At 45.8% G+C, this 27,887-nt stretch overlaps 1 protein-coding gene across 1 annotated transcript in view; it reads left to right on the top strand.

Annotated features, from left to right (window-relative positions):
* Positions 1 to 1,429: 1,429 nt before the first annotated feature.
* Positions 1,430 to 27,887, top strand: part of LOC121271775 (fibrinogen-binding protein) — a 51,299-nt gene continuing 24,841 nt past the window's right edge. The window contains exons 1-4 of the mRNA XM_041178037.1: positions 1,430 to 2,428; positions 22,166 to 22,212; positions 22,935 to 23,003; positions 24,652 to 24,706. Of these exons, the coding sequence (XP_041033971.1) occupies positions 1,669 to 2,428; positions 22,166 to 22,212; positions 22,935 to 23,003; positions 24,652 to 24,706 (931 nt within the window). The 5' untranslated portion in view covers positions 1,430 to 1,668. The remainder of the gene's footprint in view (positions 2,429 to 22,165; positions 22,213 to 22,934; positions 23,004 to 24,651; positions 24,707 to 27,887) is intronic.

The following is a 27,887-nucleotide window of genomic DNA, read 5'->3' as shown; positions in this document are numbered from 1 at the left end:
ACACACACACACACATATACACACACTCACTTACACACACACACACCTAGAGATACAGACACACACTAACACACATACACACAAATGTGGACACTGACACACACATACACAAACACTCACACTTACACACTCACTCACATGCACACACACCTAGAGACACAGACACACATTAACACACACACACACGTGTGCACACACACACTTACATTCACATATAAGGTGTTCAAACAACATCAGAACAGTTTAAGTTTTGCAGAGTTCACTGTTTGAACTCACTAAAGCTGCAATAAATTCAAGAATTTAATAACTATTCACTTATTGTTGCCTTCTTCATGTTATATGGAGAATGCCGGTCTACTCAGGAAACTTCTTTCCCCCAAACTGGACAAATCGACTTAGCAGATGTGGTTAATTCTCATCCCTGTTTTTAAATCTCTTCATAGCCCTCCTCCTCGCTTACCACATTAAAGGCACCACATAAATGCACACCATTTTTGTTGTATGCATTTCAAGCCTTGGTAACAGAGTGTGTGTGTGTTGTTGGGAGGGGGGAGGGGGTTGGTACCATATAAGATTGAAGCCTTGACAGGGGTTTTTTCAGAATTTGCAACCCCAATGACCAGCAGTTAAGTGTCCACTCCCCTTGCCTACCCCTCTCCACCAAACCGCCCCCTGCCCCCCACCTGCCCTGGCCCCACCTCCCAGTGTCCAATAGAGTGGATTCAGTAATGGGTAAGCTGGCACAACGCTAAGGTAGATCTCTGGGACCCTGGGTAATGTTGGCAAACATCAGCAGGCGGTTCCTCCTCACTGGCGAGCACTCATTGGGGAGGAGGGCAGGGACTGAAATTGCCTTTGATGCCCATTCTGCTCAAGTAGCTCACTGTGCATAAAAAAATAATCACTACTTGCTGAATTTCTAAGAAACTCTGCCTCCAACAGGATCCAGCACTTGTGGAATATTGGCTAAAAACACATAATACCATCCAAAGAATATATTTCATTGCCAAGCTGATTAAATCCTGTTTTCTGTTGCTCATCCCTTTTTGATATTCAATTCCGATCTGTGGCTAAGAGCTTTGAGTTTAGGCTAATCAGGTAATGGAACTGGCTTTCAGCCACGAGCCCCTCTTTCCCTGACACACAAACACACTTGAGTGTCGCTACAATTGTTGGGAGTGGGTTGTGAAGTTTGAAGAGGGGTGGGGGGAGGGGGAGGTTCCAAGCCACTGGCCGTTTACAGACATTTTTTCCAATGCAACAGGGAAAGTCTTTTAATATCCGGCCAATGGCAGGGTGACACGGTTGCTATTAAAGGAGTCGGAGCCTCTGAGAATGACCTCTGGCTCATGTGGACCCTCAAATATGGCAATGTGATGCCACAGCCTTGTCAGGACGACTATATTAAAAGTCTCCCATGACTTGACGAGGAATTCATTTGCTACTGCTATTAGGCAGGAGACTTCACAAGCCAAGGGCCACCTGGTGCTATCAATCAAACAAACAGACCATTTGTGGAATACAGTGATCCAGAGGAGTTGCTTTAGACCTGACGGCCCTCGGTACTTTTCCCCGTTTTGGATCTGCCTCTCATTATTTACATATATTTCTTTCTTAAGAAATTTTGGAGGGTTTATATTTGCTGCCTTGAATTGAGTTGCTAACAACATGGCCTCCCAAAAGGTTTGGCTTTTCTGTCTGTTGCTGACTTTTGTGTGCTCCATTCACATCAATGTCATCCCTAGAGTCGCTGCTGCTGCTGCTGCAGATGATGATGATGATGATGATAACAATGGTGGAGAACATGGAGATTTGAAGGATGTAGGAGCCGGGAAGGATGATCATCATGATCATGACGACGACGATGATGACGATGATGAGGACGACCATCACGACGATGATGATGATGATGACCATCACGACGATGATGACGATGACGACCATCATGACGATGATGACGATGACGACCATAATGACGATGATGACGATGACGACGATCATCCTGATGATGATGAGGACGATGATGACGCTGATGATGACGATGATGATGATGATGATGATGATGATGACAGTGATGACGATGATGATGATGATGATGATGACGATGATGACGACAGTGACGACGATGATGATGATGACCATGGCAACAAGAATGATGATGACGATGACGACGACGACGATGATGACGATGACGACGACGATGATGATGATGATGATGACGACGACCACGTCGACAAGGACGATGATGACGGCGATGATGATGACGATGATGACGATCATGATGACAACCATGGTGACAAGGATGATGATGACCACGATGATGACAAGGACGACAACGATGATGATGATCACGATAATAAGAAGCATAAACATGAAGATGGCAACACTGATGATGATGATGATGATGACAAGAAGGAAGATGAGGAAGGTAACGATAACTAAATAAGAGAAACAAAACTTGCACTCTGAACTAGTGATCATTGCTAAGTTACTTCCTTAAGAGCAGTCATTCTGCTGGCACTTGTACTATTAAACAGATTCCATAAGGAATAGAAACATCACACTAGCAACATAAATGGAAAATAATGGAGTGACAGCTTTAAGATATTTTCCGAAAGTATTGTACAGAGCTTTGAGGTCCACAAACACAGTGTGGACTTGTGTGACATTATAACATCTTCCGATTGGGATACAATCTGTTGCGGCAACTCTTTACCAAAGTCAAGTTAATTAATTGAGACACTGTATATTGTAACATTAATAACAAGTAACAATTGGTCTATCTGCTCCTTGGTATCTAAGGTATAAATTTTAGCCTCTCTGCAAAAATACTGTGAACATTTAAAAAAAAAAATTAAACATGTCACAATAAAACTAAATAAAGAACCTTGCAAGTAGTCACTCCAATTTGTTTCCTTGCATGTTAATAGGTGCACTGATAATTAGATTTTGGCTTCGGGTGGGCCAGGAGGGTGAAGAAGCAGATTAGATTCTCTTTACAAAGTCAAGGGCTACAATACTTGTTCCACAACACGCACAGTTAAAGAGGAGCTTGAAAACGTTTCAATCTGTTAAAAGAATTGAACTGGGGGAGAGTGGCCAGGAAAATCTGTGCAATTCACTCCTTGCGTTTTATATTGAAAAGAACACATCAAAATTAGTCCTTCAAGTAATTACTGTAAAAAGAATGTGCTGTGACAGGTTCTTTTTTGGAGATAAGATGTTGGGAGGGATACTTTGAGAAATGAATATTCCTCCTTCTAGATTGTTCTTCCCTCTTAAGAGATGAATGATCGGTTTGGTTTATTCCTGGGGCCCTCCCGGCTTGTGCTCTGTGTTGGGGTGGAGTTCGAAGACTCTGGGAGGTGTAGCTCTTGACACAACTGACAACAGGTTCATCCTTTATCAGGGTATTTAGGCAGACTGAATATATTAACCCCCTACTCCAGCTAGTTGCAATTCTGTGCATGCCTGGGGTCGTGGAGTTATCACTGATGGGGTTGTGGCTATATGGTTGATTACTAAAAGCCAGTTGGTGCTTTATCAAAGGAACTTTGTGCATTATTCTGCTGAATCTCTCAGTACAGCACTGGGTGGTATTTAGTTACAATGCTGCAGAAGTTACTTGGTGCTTCCCAGCTGCAGCTGTCTTAATGCCAAAAGCGCACCATTAAGTTCAGATTGGCTCCATCCGATCATCTGTCTGGTTATTTTACCACCTCTCCCCTGCTCTTGTTAAGTCAGGTAATGTATGCTGGAATTTCCCTCTTCTTCCATTTCCTTGGGAGAAAAACTAACGGAAGATCCAGGGGAAAGAAAGTTCTCCGATTGACCATGTTTTGTTAGCAGAGGAGTGGTAAGTAATCATTTTTGTTTAGCTGTTTCCCCTTGCGGGGGAGACTAGAATTAGAGTTTCACTGCTTAAAAATAAGGGGTCTCCCATTTAAGATGAAGATGAGGAGAATTCTTTTCTCTCAGAGGGTCGTGAGTCTTTGGAATTCTCTTCCCCAGAGAGCAGTAGAGGCAGGGTCATTAGGGGGCGATAGTAAAGTAGTGGTAATATCACTGGACTAGTAATCCCAGATACCCACCCTAATATTCTGTGGGCATGGATTCAAATCTCATCAAGGCAGCTGGTGGAATTTGAATTCAATTAATAAAATCTGGAATATGAAGCAATGATGGTGACTATGAATCTATCATTGATTGTTGTAAAAACTCATCTGGTTCACTAATATCCTTTAGGGAAGGAAATCTGCCGTCCTTACTTGGTCTGGCCTACATGTGACTCCAGATCCACAGCAATGTGGTTGACTCTTGACTGCCCTCTGAAATGGCCCTAGCAAGCCACTCAGTTCAAGGGCAATTAGGGATGGGCAACAAATGCTGCCTTTGCTAGTGACACCCACATCCCTTGGAAAAATAAAGCAAAGTCATTGAATACTTTTAAGGCAGGGGTAGATAAATTTTTGGCTAACAAAGGAGTCAAAGGTTATCAGGGGCAGGCGAATGAGGAGTTGAGGCGACAGTCAGATCAGCCATGAGCGTATTGAATGTGGAGCAGGCTCAGGAGGCCTAGTGGCTTACTCCTGCTCCTAATTCACATGTTTGTATGTCTTTTTGTATGGTTTGTGTGTAGTGGTAATGTCACAGGACTTAGTAATCCAGAGATCTGGGCTAATGCTATGGGGATAAGATTTCAAAGCTGGGGAAATTTAAATTCAATTAATAAAATCCAGAATGGAAAGCCAGTCTCAGTAATGGTGACAATGAAACTATCATCAAATGTTGTAAAATCCCATGTAATTCACTAATGTCAGAAGAAAATCTGCCATCCTACCTGGTTTGGTCTACACATGACACCAGATGCACAGCAATGTGGTTGACTTTTAAATACCCTATGAACAAGGGCAGTTAGGGATGGGCAGTAAATGCTGGCCTAGCCAGTGACGCCCACATCTCGTGAACAAATTGAAAAACACTTATAGTAACAGGGTGGCTGAAATTCAATGCCTTTCATCAGGGTCCATTCACAGGGGTTTAAAATCTTGCAGGATGCAACAGCATTGAAAGTTCACCCCTTTTAACTACAACTCACTATCAATCTCCACTCAACTTCTCCCAGCACAGGCTAGGTGGGCCGAGTGGCCGCCTTTTGTGCTGTATCATTCTCTGATATTCCGGAAATCACCGCAACCTTGTTGTTGGCTGTTGGGACCTAATAGCACGCATTTTTACATGGCTGAAGGAACTATCAAGGCTCTTCGTCATTACAGCACTGCCAGAGGTGTTATCTTTCCAAGCAGATGTTTATTTCAAGGTCCTCTCAGGTAGACATGAGAATTTCCATGACACTATTGGAAGAAGGGCCAGTCATAACCCAGATATCCTTCAACCAACACCACTAAAACCAGATCAGTTCTGGTCAGTTTCCCATTTCAGTGAACTCCTAAAGTGATAGACGTAGGAGCTCTAAAGACGTTTAGGGATCCGTGCACATAAGTCATTAAAATGCCGTGGAGTGGTATGGAAAACACAGAGGGGTGGAATAGAAGTGAGGGGAGATGGTGGCATAGTGGTATTGTCACTGGACTAGTAAGCCAGAGGCTCAGGCTATTGCTTTGGGTACGTAGGTTCAAATCCCACCACAGGTGATGTAGAATTCAGTTAACAAAATATGGAATTGGAAGTTACTCTCAGTAATGGTGACCATGAAACTACCACCAATTATCATTAAAAACCCATCTGGTTCACTAATGTCTTTTAGGGAAGGAAATCTGCTGTCCTTACCTGGTCTGGCCAGATAAAGGCTCCAGACCCACAGCAAGTGGCTGGTTCTTAACCACTATCACTCAGTTCAAGGGCATTAGGGATGGGCAACAAATGTTGACCTTGCCAATGACATCCACATCCCATGAAAGAATAAAGGGGAACTTATGTCACAGCTATACAAAGCCCTGGATCACAACTCTAATACCATGTTCAGTTTTGGGCTCCGCATCATAGGAAAAGTATATTGGCCATGAGAGAGTTACAATGTACATTTGCCCGAACAGTACCTGGGTTACATTTCAAGGAGTGATTACACAAACTAGAGTTGTATTTCCTGGAATTTAGAAAGTTAAGGGTGATTTGAATCAAATTTTCAAGATATTAAGGGGGGGACAGATAGGGCAGAGGGCAACAATTTCTGCCGTTGGGTGGGGGGGTGGTCTAGGATGAGGGGGCATAGTCTGAAAAATCAAAGCAGACCTTTCAGGAGTGAAATCAGGAAACACTTCTACGCACAAAGGCCTGAGTTTTAGGTCCCGCGGGTGTGCCTGACCCATCCAGCTGTGAAATAGCACAAGATGACATCAGGCGAGCGTCCCAATGTCATCGCACACTCTCACGAGATCTGGCTTGGCAGTCGGGTGCAGCAGTCAGAATTGCTCCCGCCGACAATGAAGGGGGTAATTAAGCCCATTGAGGAAGCAATTGAGAGCGATTTTTTTTTTGTGGCTCCCGTCCACTTTGACGGCTGGAGGACTCGCCATTCTCCCAGGCGGCCTTCACATTTTTGCTCAAACCTCGGTCCAGAGCGGGATGAAATCTCTGTGGGGAAACAAAAGAGAAAGAGATATCTGGGGACCGGGTTTTTTTTTTATATGAGATGCTTTCAGGCTCTGGATTGTGCTGCACGGACGTGTTTTGCAGCATTTTTGTTGTTCTGTTTATCCTGTCTGCCTTGGGGGAGCTCAATGGAAGCGCTCAGCAGTTAATTGGCCAGCCAGCCTGAAATCACAGTCAGGGGCCTATTTCCCATCCGCTCTCAGGCCCTCCAATCACACCAGGAAAATTCAGGCCAAAGACAGAAGTTTGGAACTTTCTTCTTCAATTGTTAATGTTATTGCCGATGGATTTTTGTCAATTTAAGGTTTTAAGGGAAATGGGGCAAAGGTTAGGAGATGTGCCACAGATCACCATGATCTCATTGAATGGCAGAACCGGCTCAAGGGGTTGCTGCTATGTTATCACATTGCTGTCTGTGCTGGTAGTGGTTAGTTACAGTTCACTCAGGGAGTGCAGGTTACTATGGCAACATGTATCTTTACATGCATGTTGTAGTCACAAGAAATGGGGGGAGGAGTAGACCAGCCTGGCATTGGTGTGTATTTGGCCACATTCCTTGGCCATCAAGCCCTGGAGTGGGACTTGAACCCAGAACTTCTAGCTGAGAAGCGACCCATTGCGCCACAAGACCTCATTGCTGTTAGTAGGGCCTTGCAAATGTGACTTCACAGTGCCTGTGCTTCAAATAGCCTTAAAAAGCTATGGGGTGCCCCAAGGAAGGAAAGGCATTAGGTAAATGAAAGTTCTTTCTACTTTTCTAAAAAAAAGCCTGCTATCATCTGAACCAACAGCACTTGTACATGTCTACATAGGAACAAAGGAATTGCCAGATAAAAAAATGAATAAGGTCCATCTAGTTCGCCTTCTACCATTCTGTTAGAGACATGATTCAACGATAATAGAGTTGTTGATTAATCACTGCAATCAATGAGTCTACAACACAGACCCCCTGGGCGTGAGGGGGTATTTTTATGCAGGCGATGAGGGTCATACTCACTGGCGGGAGGGCTGCATAGTGAGAGACCCATGCTGCCTTCTTTGGGGAAGGCCCACTGACTTAAAGGTGAAACAGGCACATAACAAGCCACCAGCAGGCCTTCCGCAGGATCAGGACCCCAAGGGTGGAAGCCCTGTCCCTCGAGAGTTGCTGGCCAATCGGAGACCAGCAGCTCTTCTGCTCATCAGCGCCACCATGGAGGTGGTGGCTGCTGCTGGAAGTACACCCACTGGAGGTCCAGGAATGAGGAGTGACCCAGGCCATAGGTAGGTGATGGTGGGAGGGGTTCTGTGAGGTGGGGGGTGGGGGGGGCGGGGGTGGGGTGGGGGGTCATAGGGAAAGGGGCGTAGGTGGGTTCATCAGCAGGGGCAGGGTTTGACTCTCAGTGGGGACCCCCCTTCCTGGGATGCTGGGACCCTCAAACAAGCACTGAGAGCATTTGAATGAGGGACCCACCCCCCAGAGACCACAAGCAACCGGCACAGTTTTGCTTGCCATTCTCCCCACGTGGCAAGCCCCCTGCCCGCTGCTGGGTTAAAACCAGCAGTAGCAGGATGAGGCTCACGAGCAGGCACTAATTGCTGACTTAAGGGCCTCAACTGTTGGCAGGGCAGGAAGGCAGTCCAAAGGCCTTCCCACCCTGGACTTAATCGAAGTGAAGGCAGGAAGGTGGCAAGGTCCCAACCCACCACCATCCCACTAAATTAAATGCCCTTCCCACCTCCAAACCTGCCTCAGGGGAGGGCATAAAATACCGCCCTAAATCCCTGTTGGTGGAGAACTTAGGGAGGCGTACACCCAGAGTTACCTGTTGCCTCCAAGCTCGACTCACCACACACCATGTCCCAAAATGCTCATACTGCAAAGTGTGATCTTCTGAAAAAAGTGAAGCTCCACAGGGAACCTGGTCCATAGATTATTCAGTCACCCACTGCAATATCGCTTCTGCGGATTCGTTTTGAATTCACCCCTTCTAGTGCAGGTCATATCTGGTTTTACTATTCTGGATAAGGTGAAATAACTTGTTGTGGACAACATTATCCAGGCCCTGTAGAATCCTAAAATTAGCTGACCTATCCCTTCTTAACCCTCTCTTTTCCAGTGAGAACATGTACAGTACACAGTGAGGAAGAGCTATTGATTCATCCCCCTCTTTATATGTATTTATGTTCCCTGTAGCAATAGATCTGATATTTGAGAACAGTACCTGCAGATTAGTAATGTGACAGTTGAGTAATGGAATTCACTGTAGTATTGAAAATTGCACTGTGCATTTTGTCTACTTGATGCTACCATATACACTTGTACCAGCAGAGGGAGTCTGCTAGGAGTAGATAATAATGGATCCATGTTTAACAGCTTATGCAGTTCTAATTCTAAATGTCTCAGGCTGAATATATAATTGTTTCTGTCCCAGGAATTTCACACCCACCTGATACAAAGAGGGTGTTGTACATGGGGTATCTGGTTAGGAACAGTTAACTTTCTGCAGTGTATTCTATATTCGGTATTTAAAAATGGAGGACATCAGTCTCTTGAGCAAGCTTCTGCTTTTTCCAAATGGTGAACTTGAGGAACATTTGTGAATGTCTATCCAATCTTCCATCTCAGTGTTGGCTTCACATTTTAACACACTAGTAGGATCCTGGGGTAGAACACACCATTGGGGTTCAACAGCATTCCAACAGCTTGCATTAATGTAGTGCCTTTAACATCCCAAGGAGCTTCACATTGGAAAGCATGGACACCAAGCCCGAGTAAATGTGTTTAGGTGATCTGACCAAAGTTATGGACAGAATATTCATGTGGAGGTTTTTAACGGTTGTGTTGGGAAGGACAACCCAGTATGGATTGTTCCTCATGATCAGTGAGTGTTGACCACAATTGGAAATGTGTGTATGTGTGTGTGTGTGTTGTATGTCTGTGTCGGTGTGTGTGCACACGCATATGTATGTTCAATGATTGTGTGTGTTGTTTTTTTTAATTCATTAATGGGATGTGGGTGTCGCTGGCTAGGCCAGGATTTATTGCCCATCCCTAACTGTCCTTGTTCAGAGGGCACTTAAGAGTAAACCAGGGTCTGAGGTCACATGTAGGCAAAGCCAGGTAAGAATGGTAGGTTTCCTTCCCTAAAGGGCATTAGTGAACCAGATGGGTTTTTACAACAATCAGCAATGGTTTCATGGTCATCATTAGACTTTTAACTCCAGTTTTTTTATTGCATTCAAATTTCACCATCTGCCGTGGTGGGATTCGAACTCAGGTCACCAGAGCATTATCCTGGGTCTCTGGAATACCAGTCCAGCGAATGGCTGTGTGTGGGTATGAGCGTGTGTCTGAGTACATGTGTGTATTGTATGTCAATGTGTGTGTGTACATGTGTGTATTGTAATTCTGTGTGTGCGCATGTGTATTGTAACTCAGTGTGTGCATGTGTGTATTGTATGTCTGTGTGTTCATGCATGTGTGTGTTGTATGTCTGTATTTGTGAATAGATGTGGACATAACATCTTGATAGGAATGAATTGACAAACTCCCTGGTAGGATAGTCTGCCAATACACCAATGCCCAGATTCCCACATAGTGAATGGCTGAGGTGTAAGACAGATGGTAGCACCTTCAGAAGGGCAACAATTGGAAATATTAGTTTTATTTGCAATGAATATTTCTTTTTGATTACTGGGCAGGCCAGCTACATAGTAAAGGTGCAATGATACCAGTTTATTCAGAGAGTATTGTGAAAATCTATGCATCACTCAGTCAGTAACCGGGACTCATGGGAGGTGAAGGGCTAGGTAAGTGTAACATCAACATACAAACAAACGAATTAAGAGCAGAAGTAAGCCATTCGGCCCTTCGAGCCTGCTCCCCCATTCAATAAGGTCGTGGCTGATCTATTTGTGAGTTCCACATTCCTATCTATCCCCGATTGCCTTTGATTCTCTTGCCTGACAAGAATCTACCTCTGCCTTAAAAATGTTCAATGACACCCCTCTTCCACCGCCTTCCGAGGTAGAGAGTTCCAAAGTACACCTTATACATTACAAAGGATGCTATCTCCCTTTTGGAGATATCCGAACACTGCCTGGTGCCTCTCAGTCCCTCTGTCCCAGGGAGGTGTCTGTGGGGCAGAATTTTCACCTTGGCAGACGCACAGCCGACCCACTCGAGCGTGAGATGACACGCGTTGGTGTCGGGCGCACATCCTGACATCAACACGCAGTCGCACAATAATTCAGTTGGCGTGGGCACGCGGGAATCGGCAGTGCGCCCGCCAACAGTTAAAAGATCTGTTAAGGCCATTAAAGTGTCAATTAAGTAAAATTTTAGCAGCCTTTGCATTTTTTTTTGGAAACCTCATCCATGGGCGGGATGAGGTTTCCAACACCAAATAAAAATACAATATTTTAAATTTCACTTATAACACGTCCCCACTCATGTGAAGAGTCACGTCTTTATTAACATTTTTCACATCTTTAATATTTTTTTTGAAAGCTCTCCATCTCCCCGAGGCAGCTCTGTGCCTCAGGGAGATTCTCAAGCGTACACTCAGGCGCATGCGCAAAGTCTGCACTCACCCCGCTCGCCCTCCTCACCCCCACCTCCCCCCACCCCCCCCCCCACCCCCCCACTTAATTGGCCCCGCCAGCGTGAAATCGCCTTCCGGCCCCGATCACGGGCAGTGGTCAGCGGTCAGCTTCATGACCACCCCCGCCAAGCCCGTCCTTAAGGGCTAAATTCTGCCCATAAAGTTTTTTTTTCAATTCATTCATGGGTTGTGGATGTCACTGGCTAGGCCAGCATCTATTGCCCTTGAGAAGGTGGTGGTGAGCTGCCTTCTTTAACCGCTGCAGTCCATGTGGTGTAGGTACACCCACAGTGCTGTTAAGGAGGGAGTTCCAGGATTTTGACCCAGTGACAGTGAAGGAATGGTGATATATTTCCAAGTCAGGATGGTGAGTGACTTGGAGGGGAACTTCCAGGTGGAGGTGTTCCCATCTATCTGCTGCCCTTGTCCTTCTAGTTGGTAGCAGTCATGGGTTTGGAAGGTGCTGCCTAAGGAGCCTTGGTGAGTTCCTGCAGTGCATCTTGTGGATGGTACACACTGTTGCAACTGTGTTTGGTGGTGCAGGGAGTGAATGTTGAAGGTGGTGCTAATTAAGCGGGCTGCTTTGTCCTAGATGGTGTCAAGCTTCTTGAGTGTTGTGGGAGCTGCACTCATCCAGGCAAGTGGGGAGTATTCCATCACACTCCTGACTTGTGCCTTGTAGATGGTGGACAGGCTTTATGGAGTCAGGAGGTGAGTTACTCACTGCAGAATTTCTACACCCTAACCTGCTTTTGTAGCCATAGTATTTATATGTCCAGTTCAATTTCTGGCCAATGTTAACTCCCAGGATGTTGATAGTGGGGGATTCAGTGATGGTAATGCCATTGAATGTCAAGGGGTTATATTCTCTCTTGTTGGAGCTGGTCTTTGCCTGGCATTTGTGTGGCATGAATATTACTTGCCACTTGTCAGCCCAAGCCTGGATATTGTCCAGGTCTTGCTGCATTTGGACATGGACTGCTTCAGTATGGTGCTGAACATTGTGCAATCATCAATGAACATCCCCACTTCTGACCTTATGATGGAAGGAAGGTCATTGATGAAACAGCTGAAGATGGTTGGGCCGAGGACACTACCCTGAGGAACTCTTGCACTGATGTCCTGGAACTGAGATGATTGACCTCCAACAACCACAACCATCTTCCTTTGTACTACATATGATTCCAACCAGTGGAGAGTTTTCCCCCTGATTCCCATTGGCTCCAGTTTTGCTAGGGCTCCTTGATACCACTCTCAGTCACATGCTGCCTTGATGTCAAGGGCAGTCACTCTCACCTCACCTCAGGAGTTCAGTTCTTTTGTCCATGCTTGATCCAAGGCTGTAATGAGGTCAGGAGCTGAGTGGCCCTGGCAGAACCCAAACTGAGCATCAATGAGTAGGTTATTGCTAAGCAAGTGCCTCTTAATAGCACTATTGATGACCCCTTCCATCACTTTACTTATGATCGAGAGTAGACTGATGAGGTGGTAATTGGCTGGGTTGGATTTGTCCTGCTTTTTGTGTACAGGATGTACCTGGGCAAATTTCCACATTGCCAGATAGATGGCTGTGCTGTTGCTGTACTGGAACAGTTTGGCTAGGGATGCAGCAAGTTCTGGAGCACAAGTCTTCATTACTATTGCCAGAATATTGTCAGGGCCCATAGCCTTTGTGCTATCCAGTGCCTTCAGCTGTTTCTTGATATCATGTGGAGTGAATTGAATTGGCTGAAGACTGACATCTGTAATGCTGGGGACCTCCAGGTGAGGCTGAGATGGATCACCCCCTTGGCACTTCTGCCTGAAGATTATCACAAATGCTTTTGCATTGATGTGCTGGGTTCCCCCATCATTGAGGATGGGGATATTTGTGGAGCTTCCTCCTCCAGTGAGCTGTTTAATTGTGCACCACCATTCACGACTGGATGTGGCAGAACTGCTAATTTGCTTAGCTCTATCACTTGCTGCTTATGCTGTTTGACACTCAAGTAGTCCTGTGTTATAGCTTCACTAGGTTGACAGCTCATTTTTAGGTATGCCTGGTGCTGCTCCTGGCATGCCGTCCTGCACTCTTCATTGAACCAGGGTTGATCCCTTGGCTTGGTGGTAATGGTAGAGTGGGGGATATGCTGGGCCATGATGTTACAGATTGTGTTAGAGTACAATTCTGCTGCTGCTGATGGCCCACAGCACCTCATGGATGCCCAGTCTTGAGTTGCTAGATCTGTTCAAAATCTATCTATTTAGCACAGGGTAGTGCTATGCAACATGATAGAGGGTATCCTCAATGTGAAGATGGGACTTTATCTCCACAAAGACTGTGTGGTGGTCACTCTACCGATACTGTTATGGGCGGATGCATCTGCGACAAGCAGGTTGGTGAGGATGAGGTAAAATATGTTTTTCCCTCTTGTTGGTTCCCTCACCACCTGCCGCAGACACAGTCTAGCAGCTATGTCATTCAGGATTCGGCCAGCTCGGTCAGTATTTGTGCTACTGAGCTACTCTTGCTGATGGACATTAAAGTCCCCCACCTAGAGTACATTCTGCTCCCTTGCCACTCTCGGTGCTTCCTCCCGGTTGTGTTCAACGTGGAGGAGCACTGATTCATCAGCTGAGTTGGTGGGGGTTTGGGGGATGTGGATGGCTTGTGGGGAGTGGTGGGTGGGTGCAGTACATGATAACCAACAGGAGATTTCCTTGCCTATGTTTGACCTGATGCCGTGAGTCTTCATGAGGTTCAGAGTTGATGTTGAGGATTCCCAGGGCAACTCCCTCCTGACTGTAACCACTGTGCCGTCACCTCTGCTGGTTCTGTCCTGCCAGTGGAACAGGACATACCCAGGGATGGTGATGGTGGTGTCTGGGACATGATCTGTAAAGTATGATTCCGTGAGGATGACTATGTTAGGCTGTTGCTTGTCTAGTCCGTGAGACAGCTCTCCCAATTTTGGCACTAGCCCCCAGATGTTAGTAAGGAGGACTTTGCAGGGTCGACAGGGCTGAGATTGCTGTTGTCATTTCCGGTGCCGAGGTCAATGCCGGGTGGTCTGTCCGGTTTCATTCCTTTTTGTGACTTTGTAGTGGTTTGTTACAACTGAGTGGCTTGCTAGGCCATTTCAGAGGGCATTTAAGAGCCAACCACATTGCTGTGGGTCTGAAGCCACATGTAGGCCAGACCAGATGGCAGATGAACCAGATGGGCTTTTAATGACTATGGTTTCATGGTCATCATTAGACTTTTAATTCCAGATTTTTATTGAATTCAAATTCAAACCTGAGTCCCCAGAGCATTCACCTGAGTCTCTGGAACACTAGTCTAGTGACTGTACCACCACACCACTGCCTTCTGCCTGGTGTCTCTCAGCCCCTCTTCCTCTGGGAAATATCTGTACACAGCCTGATGTTTCTCAGTCCCTCTCTCTTAGGGAGATATCTGTACACAGCCCGATGTCTCTCAGTCCCTCTCTCTTAGGGAGATATCTGTACACTGCCCAGTGTCTCTCAGTCCCTCTCTCTTAGGGAGATATCTGTACACTGCCCAATGTCTCTCAGTCCCTCTCTCTCAGGGAGATATCTGTACACTGCCCAGTGTCTCTCAGTCCCTCTCTCTTAGGGAGATATCTGTACACTGCCTGATGTTTCTCAGTCCCTCTCTCTTAGGGAGATATCTGTACACTGCCTGATGTTTCTCAGTCCCTCTCTCTTAGGGAGATATCTGTACACTGCCCGATGTCTCTCAGTCCCTCTCTCTTAGGGAGATATCTGTACACTGCCCGATGTCTCTCAGTCCCTCTCTCTTAGGGATATATCTGTACACTGCCTAGTGTCTCTCAGTCCCTCTCTCTGGGAGATATCTGTACACTGCCCAGTGTCTCTCAGTCCCTCTCTCTTAGGGAGATATCTGTACACTGCCCAATGTCTCTCAGTCCCTCTCTCTCAGGGAGATATCTGTACACTGCCCAGTGTCTCTCAGTCCCTCTCTCTTTGGAGTTAGCTGTACACTGCATGGTGTCTCTCAGTCCCTCTCTCTCAGGGAGATATCTGTAAACTGCCCAATGTCTCTCAGTCCCTCTCTCTCAGGGATATATCTGTACACTGCCTGGTGTCTCTCAGTCCCTCTCTCTCTGGGAGATATCTGTACACTGCCTGGTGTTTCTCAGTCCCTCTCTCTCTGGGAGATATCTGTACACAGCCCGATGTCTCTCAGTCCCTCTCTCTTAGGGAGATATCTGTACACTGCCCGATGTCTCTCAGTCCCTCTCTCTTAGGGAGATATCTGTACACTGCCCAGTGTCTCTCAGTCCCTCTCTCTTTGGAGTTAGCTGTACACTGCATGGTGTCTCTCAGTCCCTCTCTCTTAGGGAGATATCTGTAAACTGCCCAATGTCTCTCAGTCCCTCTCTCTCAGGGAGATATCTGTACACTGCCCAATGTCTCTCAGTCCCTCTCTCTCTGGGAGATATCTGTACACTGCCTGGTGTCTCTCAGTCCCTCTCTCTTTGGGATATATCTGTACACTGCCTGGTGTCTCTCAGTCCCTCTCTCTTTGGGATATATCTGTACACTTCCCGATGTCTCTCAGTCCCTCTCCCTCTGGACGGCATCCAAACATTTCACAGTATACATTAAATTCCTGTTTGCCAGTCAACCCCTTGAATACACTACATGGTCTCGACCAGCTCACAATTGTCTCACTTCAGCAACACACTCTACAATGGGTTACATATGCCACACAACATAAAAGCAAAATACAGCAGGAGCTGGAATTCTGAAATAAAAATGGAACCGTGAACTTTGCGGAATCTCGGTTCAGTGTCACTTTCATATTCCGCCCCACTCCCATTCTGGCCTCTCTGTCCTCGGCCCTCTACACACTTCTCTGGAGCACTAGTCCAGTGACTGTACCACTACTCCACAGCCTCCCGCCTGGTGTGTCTCAGTCCTTCTCCCTGTGGGAGATACCCGTACAATACCTGGTGCCAGTGGAGCTCAACTTAGGTTTGAGGAACAGCACATCACCTTTCGATGAGGCACTTTCAAGCCTGCCGGACTCAACATTGAGTTCAATAATTTCAGCTGATAACCACTGCCCCCAGGAGCAGTGGGTGATGATTCTGATTTTCACATTTATACCTCCTCTAGACGCAACTTCTGTTTCTTTACTTACCCCGTTACCTTTTCTTTTAGCCTCGTGCCACCAACCCTTTTGTCATTTAATCTCTCCTGCCTTCCACTGAGCACCCCTCTTCTGTTCTTTAATCCCCCCAACCGCCCCCACCAACCGCAACCCCACCACCACCCCCCCCCGACCTTTTCTTGCCTCTGGACTTGCCTCAATCGAGTTGCTTCTCTAACTTTTTTCCATCCAAGACCATCACCTGAAACGTTAACTCTGTTTCCCTCTCCACAGGTGCTTCCTGACCTGTTGAATACTTTTATTTTAAAATACAACATTTTGTTTAGGAGATAAGATGAAAACTGCATGGTGGTAAATAGCATTGAGATGGCTCACAGTCTGAAGTAGGTTAACACAGGGGCTCCATTTTGTCAAATAATTCATAACACACAAACGGGATGATGTCAAATATAAAATAGCATCTAATTTGGAGTATATTGCATCAGAATAACACACAGGCAGGCGTAGATTACCAACAGGAATGAGTTAACAATTACACTGCAACGAATGAACAAATATCAAATGCAAAAGAGTTATCCCTAGCCTAATGAGGATGTCAGCTCTCCTTGCCTATGTCGATGAGGGCCCTAAGGCCTGTTAAAGACCCTTCTGGCACATTCGATGGCACTGAGGAGTTCAGGCCTACCCCATACAGGCTTTGCAGCTGTAAAATTCCAGTGCGATACCAAGGCCAGGACTTTTCAGTCGGCCTTTAGCGGGGCGGGGGCGGGGCCTACACGCCGGAACGTAAAATGACGCGCGATGATGTCGGGCGTGCGTCCCGATGTCATCGCGCTGCCTCGCGTTATTTCATTCGGCGGGCGCGTGCCGGAGTTGGCTGCACGCCCGCCGATAATTAAAAGGCCTGTTGTGGGCATTAACAAAATAATTAAGTTCAACTTTACGCTGCCCGTCCAACCTTACAGCTGGGGGGAGCAGGCGAAAAGGCCAAGCGGCCTTTACGTTTTTTAGGAAACCTCATCCACGAGCGGGATGAGGTTTCCTAAAGCTTTTACATCTTAAATAAAAAGTTTCTATGAAAAATAAAAACATGTCCCATCTCGTGTGACACAGTCATACGAGGGGATGTGTTTCATCAAATTTTCGTTGTTTTTATTTGTTTTTTTAACAATCGTTCCAATCTCCCTGAGGCAGCTCCGTGCCTCGGGGAGATTGAAGTGTTCTTTCACGCGCGTGCGTGAAAGAGCGCTGGACCCGACTCTCTCTCCTCCCACCGCCCGCACAAGTAGCTCAGCGCTACCGCTTGCGTATTACACTGGGTGGGCCTTAGTTGGCCTGCCCGCGGAAAATGGGTGGAGCGGAACCAATCGTAGGCAGCGGTCAACTCCACTGCCACCCCTGCCCCTCCCACTCAGCCCACCTGGTGCGGGATGGAGTGCTGCACTGTCAGAGGTGCCATGTTTCAGGTGAGACGCTAAGTCCATCTACCTGCGCGGGTGGAAGCACCATTTCAAAGAAAAGCAGGTGAGTTTTCCCCGGTATCCTGGCCAAAATTTATCCCTCATTCCACTTCGCAAAAATCAGATTATCCGGTGATTATGGCATTGCTGTGTGTGGGAGCTTGCTGTGCACAAATTGGCTGCCGTGTTTACAACAGCGACAACACCTCAAAAGTACTTCATCGGCTGCAAATTGGGGCATCCAGTGGTTGTGAAAGATGCTATATAAATGCAGGTCTTTCTTCCTTTTCAAATGTAGCCATTTTTCAAATAGTTGCCCTCAAGGGGACCGCTGAAGGAAAAATGCCAAATAATAGATCTATTTTTCAAACTTACTTTAACACGGAGGCTTAAAGAGTTCTTCTTCGAGATTCACAACACCACTGCCACCATGCAAGTTCAGGATTCCAGTGTTTCCCTGGCCTGTCACGTGTCAACTCTTGCTGACGTAAACCAGCGGCTTTTCACAGCCGGAGAGGCTTTTTGTCAGAAGTTGTCTGCGTGCAGCTCCAGAAGCTTCCCTCGTGCACAGTGTGAGAACTTGGGTGGGTTACCATGGTAACACTGCAGGCCTTCGTGAAAGACATGCGAAGGTTGGGAGATGACGTGGGTCCACATTGACCAAAGGCTAAAGGGATTGACCAATCGCCCGACCATAAGAATCGGCTACAACAGGACATAGGTACACTGTGTGGAACCGGGCAGACAAGTGGCAGGTGGGCTTTCACACAGAGAAGTGAGAGGTGAAGCATTTTGGCAGAAGCGGTGGGGAGAGGCAATATAGAGACACAATGGCACAACTCTAAAGAGTGTGCAGGGTCAGAGGGACCTGGGCTTCATGTGAGTTGACCTTTGAAGGTGCCAGGACATAGTGAGAGAGTGGTTAACAAAGGATATGGCACATTGGGCTTCATAAATAGAGGCATTGAATGCAAAAGCAGAGAAATGATGCTGAACCTTTATAAAGCTCTGATTAAGCCACAACTGGAGTACTGCGACCAGTTCTGGTCACCACACTTTAGGAAGGATGTAAGGGTCCTTGAGAGGGTGCGGAGGAGATTTACCAGAATGGCTCCATGAATCGGGGTGGGGGGAGCGGTTTCAGTTACAAAGTTATGTTGGAGAAGCTGGGGTTGTCCTCCTTGGGGCAAAGGAGGTTGAGGGGAGATTTGATAGAGATGGACAAGGCTATGACAGGTTTAGGTAAGATAGACAATGAAAAGCTGTTCCCATTAGCTGATGGGACTAGGGGGACATGGATTTAAGGTCTTGGGTAAGAGATACAGGGGGAGTGTGAGGAAGAACCTTTCTCCGCAGCAAGTGATAATGACCTGGAACTCCCCATGAGGGTAGTGGAAATGGAGAATGCTAATGATTTCAAAACGAAATTGGATGGACACTTGCAGGAAATAAACGTGCAGGGCTATGGAAATCATCGGGGGAGTGGGACTGACTAGGTTGCTCTGGGGCCAGCCAGCAAGGTCTCGATGGGCTGAATGGTCTCCTTCTGTGCCATAAATGACTCAATGACATTTCTCCTGAATTCATGAGGCTATACTTGTGGGACAAAAGAGTTGATCATTTCCAGTACAACAGGTGCCTGTGTCATGAGAACATAAGACTCTGATTGGCTGAGGTGTTGCCATGGAGAAAGCAGCCGGAGCCAAAGGGTCCCCAAGCTCCCGGGTAATTCAAGAAGGGCTTGACTATGTTCCTTTTGTTTGCAGAGAACAGGTCCATGCGAATGAACATATGTAGCTTCTAGCAAGCGACAATGAGTCACGTTACAAACTCAACCAATTACCCTAAATTGGTTGTTAACATAGCTATTAGTGCACTCAGGATTTTTCAGCAAGTGCTGCCCAATCGCAGAATCACATCTAACTGCAGACATTTTGTTTTGGATTTTTCAGGCGTGGTCTGGTTGAGTTGAGTATGCTCTGTACTCTGCTCATTACTCTCTGTCTGTTAGATGTGATTCTGTGGTTCCTCATCCAATCAGAGTTGACTTGCCAACAAAATCAGCATCCTTTTCTCCTGTAGTATAAATTTTTATGATTATTTGAAATTTGGCATTCTTGCTTTTATCCCGATGAGTGCAAGATGAAAAGCTTCAGCAACATGCCTCTCTTTTAGGTAATATTCAGGCTCTGTACCACCAAGTGACAGTTAATGTTGACGGTGTTCCATTCTTCAAATGAAACAAAGACAGAACAAGCATTTATATAGCGCCTTTCATGACTGCAGGATGTCCCAATGTGCTTTGAGCAAGTTAAGCCCTTCTGTAATGTCTCTGCAGCTGATTTGCACACAGCAAGATCCCACCGGCAGCAACAAGGTAATGATCAGGCCACCTGTTTCAGAGACATTAATTGAGGGATAAATATTGGCCAGAATGCCAGGGCCAATGCCCCCGCTGCTCTTTGAAATAGTGGTTATGGGATCTTTACAGCCACCTGAGAGGGCACAAGGGGCCTCGGTTTAACATCTCATACAAAAGATGATCCTTTCCCTCCCTCCAGTCATGCTCAGTTATAGTCAGTAAAACTGCAGGTGCACCAATATGCAGCGTGGACTTCTGATAAGGAGAGGTATTTGTTGAGTTGGTTGTTCATTATAGAGTACAGCAGAACATTACATGTTGTATATGATTCAATAAGATCACCTCTCGTTCTTCAAAACTCAAATGGGTATAGGCCCAAATCATTCAATCTTTCCTCAGAATGGGTTGTCTTATGGAGAAAGGTTGAACAGGCTGGGCCTGTGTCCATTGGAGTTTAGAAGAATGAGCGGTGATCTTATTGAAACATAAGAGGAGACACGGTTTAAAAATAAGGGGTTTCCAATTTATGACTGGGACGAGGAGAAAATTTTTCTCTCAGAGAGGCGTGAACCTTTGAAACTCTTTTCTCCAGAGAGCAGTAGAGGCAGGGTCAATGCATATTTTTAGGGCAGTGGTAGATAGATTCTTGACCAACAAGAGGGTCAAAGGTTATAGGGCTAGGTAGAATGTGGAAGATGTGGAACCTGTGGAGAAGACTAGAACTAGGGGACATGGTTTAAGAATAAAAGGTCTCCCTTTTAAGACTGAGATGAGAACTTTTCTCTCACTGAAGGTCGTTATTATGTGGAATTCTCTTCCCAAGAGAGCAGTGGAAGCTGGGTCACTGAATATATTCAAGGCTGAGTCAGCCAGATTTTTGATCGACAAGGGAGTCAAGGGTTATGAGGAGGGAGGTTGGGAGTCAGGCAGGAAAGTGGAGTTGAGGCCACAATCAGATCAGCTGTGATCTTATTAAATGGCAGAGCAGGTTCAAGGGGCTGAATGACCTGTTCCTCGTTCTTGTGTCCTGTGCATATTGTAGGGAGTAATTGATTCTTTGTATATTTTTATTTCATGTTATATCTATTGCAAAATGACAGCAGCCAGTCAGAGGTGGTGGAGCTAATCAGAGGGCTCTGACATAGTGTGCAGCCCTGGAGCAAGTAGTGAAGATGTTTAATGGGCCAATTTACACTCAGGACATGAGATCCAGTGATAGTGGTGACTAGTGTCACTAAAATCAAGAAAAACTGTAGCCTTAAAACCAGATGTAATAATTCATTTAAGATAGAATCAGCATTAGACACCTCTTATCTTCAGCCGAGTCCTCCTTGTAGAAGATAATTACATTTTCAGATTTATGTATTGGTTCATTGCTATTGTGGGAGAATGAAAGATGGTGCAGTGCATTGAAGCTTCTTGAAGCTACAGCATGAAATTTATTTGCATGTTCAACAAGAAATGGTCATTATACATATCTTTGGAAGGATCTAGGAGTTATCCCTCTCACCACATCTGTCTCTATCTGTGGGTTCCTGAGGAGGATACCCATGACATGCTGATGCACCTTGATTCTATTATTTTTTTACTCATTCACAGGATGTGGGCTTCACTGGCTGGGCCAACATTTATTGCCCATCCCTAATTGCCCTGGAGAAGGTGGTGGGTGAGCTGCCTTCTTGAACTGCTACAGTCCCTGTGGTGTAGGGTGCACCCACAGTGCTGTTAGGGAGGGAGTCCCAGGGTTTTGACCCAGGGACAGTGAAGGAACGGCGAATATTTCCAAGTCAGGATGGCGATTGGCTTGAAGGGGAACTTCCAGGTGGTGGTGTTCCCATGTGTCTGCTGCCCTTGTCCTTCTAGATGGTAGCGGTCGTGAGTTTGGAAGGTGCTGTCGAAGGAGCCTTGGTGAATTGCTGCAGTGCATCAACTTTCATATGTCTTTTTTATTTAAACCTTTCCTTTTTGTTTTCTTTGGCAGCTGAGGAAGGTGAGGAGGAGGCAGGTGACTACAAAGATGGTTCTCTCTGCAGTTACTGTGCCTTCTGTGAGGTGAGCAACCCTGCAGCACTGTTTTTGAAGATTGATTGATCCAATTTCTATACCAGGATGAGACACAATAGCTGGCTGTATCGGAGAGACAAATAGGGACCGATTCTCTAACTGACAGCCCGAGCATGACATTGGTATTGTGGGTCAACTGCCCATTACAGGAACCACTCACTCCCTGCAAGTGAAAGGGCAACTTTCCAATCAACTTTAATTCAATGAGATTTTCATACAATAAGCACTAGAGTAACATATATTTCTCCAGCAACGAGAGACCTTATTCCCCTCTGAAGATAACCAGTCAACCTCATTATGCGACTTGCTTACCAGAAGCAACATACGTTCAAATGCAGGTTCTCTGCAAACAAAAGGAATATGTTCAAGCTTTGCACTTTTTTTGAATTATCCAGGAGCTTGAGGAACCTATAGTTCCCTATTACTTTCTCCATGGTAACAACTCCGCCAATCAGAGTCGACTTGCCAACCAATCGGCACCCTTTTCTCCTGTTGCATTGTATTGTTGTGATTGTTTGAAATTTGGCATTCTTGCATTTGTCCTGTTGAGTGCAAGACAAAAAAGCTTCAGCAACATGTCTCTCTGTTCAGCAATATTCTTCTCTGTTCGCCCTGGATTTGAACCTGTTTTTCTTTTTGGGTGCTTTTTACCTTCTTTTCTTCGACAAGTTTCTTACGTTAAATGCATCACTTTTCTCCTGTTCCCACAGCACTGCGATGAATGTGATAAATGTCCTTGCGAAGAAGGAGACAAGAGTGAGCATTGCGAGGACTGCAAGGTAAGACAGTTCACCTCCCCATCCATCATAACAATGCTGGCCAAGGCTCGGTACCAGGAGAGTATTGGGAAGCCGCATTGGTGCAGTCCAGGTTTCTGTTGAGCAATGTCAGGGGTTAAATGTACATGTTCCTGATGGACAAGGCCCCAGTTTAGAACTGCACAGCTTGATATTCATACTCGCTATCCATTCAGTGTTCTCCAGTTCTTCAATGTGTTTGCGAAATTGTTCCCTCCATCTCTATTCCTTCAGTGTGTTTGTCCAGTATCTTCACTCTGGCTTTCTCTGTCTCCAATTTTGAAATGTGTCTATGCCTCCTGTTGTATATTTTGTGTGTTGGAGCTAAGCAGAGGTGACACTGGTTTCTAGTTGTGTAACAGGTTTTATTGACAGTGCATTAAATTACCTGTTCCATGCTTCTAGCTCTAGCTTCCAGCTCTTTGTAGAGTTTGTTTACCTTTCCCTGAATCCACACCCAGGCTTAACAAATCAAGCCTAGTGAGCATCAATAGTAAACAGACTCACATATTCAAACACAGAACAATTGAACACCATACCTCCATCTCCAGTCCTTCATTGAATCAGTGAATCTTACAGCACAGAAGGAGGCCATTTGGACCATTGTGCTTGTGTTGGCTCTTGGAAAGAACTATCCAATTGTACCTGTGCCTATGTTCTTTCCCTATAGCTCTGTGGCTTTCTCCCCCTTCAAGTAGCGATCCAATTCTCTTTTAAAAGTTATTATTGAATCTACTTTCAATGCCGTTTCAAACCGTGCATCATAGATCATAACTCACAGTGTAAAAAATATTCTCCTTTCCCCTCTGGGACTTGGTCAAAGGCCTTCACTCTGTATCCCTCTGGTTAGCCAACCTTCTGCCACTGTCAATGATTTCTCCTTGTTCTTGTGAGGTGGTGAATGGTATCCCTGCCTCTGAGCCAGAGGCCCTGGGTTCAAGTCCCTCCGCAGGACTTGATGACCAAGAAAGGTGTGTTCATAATGTGACCAAACAGGTTGAGTATCAAGCTGCAAATCCTTCCAACAGCCACCAATGGCAGTAAGAGTGGGAGAGATTCCTGGTCAGCCCATGTGGTGGAAAGAATGTTGGAGCCTCTACCATCACCATCCATAACTCCAGACTACAAAGTGAATGTAAGAGTGTGTGCTGCTGCAGCAAGTCGAACTTCATAAGACATAGGAGCAGAAATTAGGCCATTCGGCCCATCGAGTATGCTCCGTCATTCAATCATGTTGATAAGTTTCTAAACCCCATTCTCCCGCCTGCTCCCCGTAACCTTTGATCCCCTTACCAATCAAGAACCTATCTATCTATTCCCTGAGTTAACTGTAACACACCATCACCATTGTATCAAAACCCTTCCTGATTGTGAGTACTCCTGTTAAATCTCCCCATAACCATCTCTTTTCTAAGGTGAACAGTCCCTCCATGTATGCTTTTGCCTTTCTCTCCAATGCTGCGATGTGTTACCCCTCTGTCTTCAGTCTCTCAATATGTATCCCATCCCTCGGAGCTCAATCCTTCATTGACCTTTGTAACCTTTGACCCTACCTAGTATTATTTAGCGAGATCCACCTCTGTTTCTAATCTGTATTATAAAAAACATTTATTTTCTATTTCTTCCACAGTACTGTCAGTTCTGTTATGTCTGCCCCGTAATATGTGAAACAGTTTGCAAACCAGGTAGGTAATGTTTGAAACTCTGTCATCTCTATCCCAGCCCTGTCATTTTATCATAATCATTGCAACCATGTGACATTCTGAAGTGTTATTTTGGGGATAGGTAATGGGATGGTAATTCAGAGGCCTAGACGAATTTATTTTATTCTTTCACCGGATGTAGGCGTCACTGACTAACCAGCATTTATTGCCCATCCCTAATTGCCCTTGAGAAGGCAGTGGTCAGCAGCCTTCTTGAACCGCTGCAGCCTCTCCTGCAGTGTAGGTATACCCGTGGCGCTGTTAGGAAAGGAGTTCCAGGATTTTGACCCGGCGACAGTGAAGGAACGGCGATATATTTCCAAGTCAGGATGGTGAGAGGCTTGGAGGAGAATTTGCAGGTGGTGGTGTTCCTGTGTGTCTGCTGCCCTTGTCCTGGAGACATGGGTTCAAATCCCACCATGGCGGCTGCAGGGATTTAAATTCAATTATTTAATAAGTCAGGATTCTCGTCTCATTAATAAGGGTTATGAACCTACCGGATCGTTATAAAAACCCACCTGGTCCACAAGAGTTCTTTAGGGAAGGAAACCTGCCAACCTTACCCTGGTCTGGCCTACATGTGACTCCAGACCCACAGCAATGCGATTGACCCTTAACTGCCCCCTGAAATGGCCTAACAAGCCCCTCCATTGCATCAAACCACTACAGAAAGAAGTACTGTGGGCGTACCAACACCACAAGGACTGCAATGGTTCAAGAAGGTGGCACTTAGGGTTGGGCAACAAATGCTGGCCTTGCAAATGAATCCAAAGAAACTGTAGTTGGAAACTGAACTGAAATGCAGGCCTTTATTGAGTTAGATGCTGCCAGGGATTATCAAGGCCAGAGAGATCTACTGGGCTAATTTTGAACACCTAGGGAGCTGATCAATTAGATTAACCATTTCTCAGTTCATTTTCCCTGCATTTTTTGCCTCTCCCAGGTGACCACGTGGTTTCAGGTGGGGTACAACATGTATATATTGTGATCCATGATGCACTGGGGGCCTTGTGGTACAGTGGGTAACATCGCTGCCTTTGGCCCAGAAGTTTCTGGGTTCAAATCTCACTCCAGGACTCAATGGCTAAGGAAGGTGCTTTCTTAACATAGACAAACAGGCCAATTATTGGCCTGTCAGTCCTTCCAACTCAAACCAATGGCAGGTGGTAAGAGAGGGAGAGATTCCTGGTCAGCCATGTGATGGATGATAGGGCATTAGAACTTCCACCATAGCTCCACACTACAATAAGCATGTAAAAAGTGCATGTTTCCACAATAACTTAGACTGCCTGTGTGAAAGCAAAGAGAGGGCATGAAAGAATATTGGCATAGTGAATCCAAAGACATTTTATCAATATACTAAGAGTAAGAGGGTAATTAAGGAACGAGAAGGGCCCAAAAGACAAAAAGATCACCTATATGCAGAGGCAGAAGATGTTGGTATGGTTCTCAATGAATACTTTGTGTCTGCCTTCACAAACGAGGGGACATTGTAGTTAAGAAGGAGGAGTGTGAAGTACTGGATGTGATAAACGTAGGGAGAGAGGAAATATTAATGGGATTAACATCCTTGAAAATGGATAAACCACCAGGGCTGGATTAAATGTATCCCAGGCTGTTTAAAGGAGCAGAAGGCCTGACCATCATTTTCCAAACCTCACTGGACACAGGTGAGGTGCCAGAGGACTGGAAGACTACTAACGTTGTACCTTTGTTTAAAGAGGGGGCGAGGAATAGACCGAATAACCATAGGCCAGTCAGCCTGACCTCAATAGTGGGCAAATTATTGGGAATTAATTCTGAGAGACAGGATAAACTGTCACTTAGGAAGGCACAGATTAATCAAAGATATTCAGCATGGATTTGTTAAGGGAAGATCGTGTCTGACGAACTCGATCAAATTTTTTGAGGAAGTAACAAGGAGGATTGATGAGGGCAGTGCATTTGATGTGGTCTACATGGACTTTAGGATGGCTTTTGACAAGGTCCCACATGGCAGACTGGTTAAAAATTTAAAAGTCCATGGGATCCAGGGGAATGTAGCAAACTGGATACACAATTGGTTCAGTGGCAGAAAACAAAGGGTCATTGTTGATGGACGTTTTTGTGACTGGAAGGCTGTTTCCAGTGGGGTTCTGCGGGGCTCAGTACTAGGGCCCTGAATTTTTGTGGAAATATTAACAATTTGGATGTAAATGTAGAGGGAACATGATCAAGAAGCTTGCAGACGACTCACAAATTGGCCGCGTGGTTGATAGCAAGGTGAGGAGCTGTAGACTGCAGAAAAATGTCCATGGATTGGTCAGGGGGCCAGAAAAGTGGCAAATTGAATTCAACCCAGAGAAGTGTGAGATGATGCATTTGGGTGGGGGGGTGGTGGCGGTCAAACAAGGCAAAGGATTACACAATTAATCGGAGAATATACTCAGAGGGGTAGATGACCTTGGAGTGAGTGTCCACAGATCCTTGAAGGCAGCAGGGACAGGTCGAGAAGATGGTTAAGAAGGCATATGGGATCCTTTCATTTCCCAGAAGGAATAAAAGTTCGTACCAGTGCTCTTATTTCCCGATTTTTACTGGTCTTCCATTTTAAGGTAGACAAGCCCAGTTCGGACCAGTTTTCTTATTTTTCCCAGTTTTTACTGGTCTTCCATTCTGGGTTATTAGCTGAGGTATAGAATATGAGAGCAGGGAGGTAATGCTGGAACAGTATAAATCATTAGTTAGTTAGCCACAACTTGAGGTCTGTACGCAGTTCTGGCCACCTCATTACAGAGAGGCTGTAGCTGCACTAGAGAGGGCACAGAGGAGATTTACAAGGATGTTGCCAAGACTGGGAAACTGCAGTGATGAGGAGAGGTCGGATAGGCTGGGGTTGTTCTCCTTGGAACAAAGGAGGCTGAGGGGGGATTTGATTGAGAAGTACAAAACTGTGAGGGGCCTGGATAGAGTGGATGGGAAGGGCCTATTTAACTATTTTTATTATTTGTTCATGGGATGTGGACATCACTGCCTAGGCCAGCTGTCATTGCTCATCCCTAATTGCCCTTGTTCAGGGGGCATTTAAGAGTCAACCGACATTGAGGGTCTGGAGTCACGTGTAGGCCAGACCGGGGAAGAATGGCAGATTTCCTTCCCTAAAGGGCGTTAGTGAACCAGATGG

The sequence above is a fragment of the Carcharodon carcharias genome, chromosome 31 (genome assembly GCF_017639515.1).
Source record: "Carcharodon carcharias isolate sCarCar2 chromosome 31, sCarCar2.pri, whole genome shotgun sequence".
NCBI lineage: Eukaryota > Metazoa > Chordata > Chondrichthyes > Lamniformes > Lamnidae > Carcharodon > Carcharodon carcharias.
This window is presented reverse-complemented; position numbering and strand designations above follow the sequence as displayed.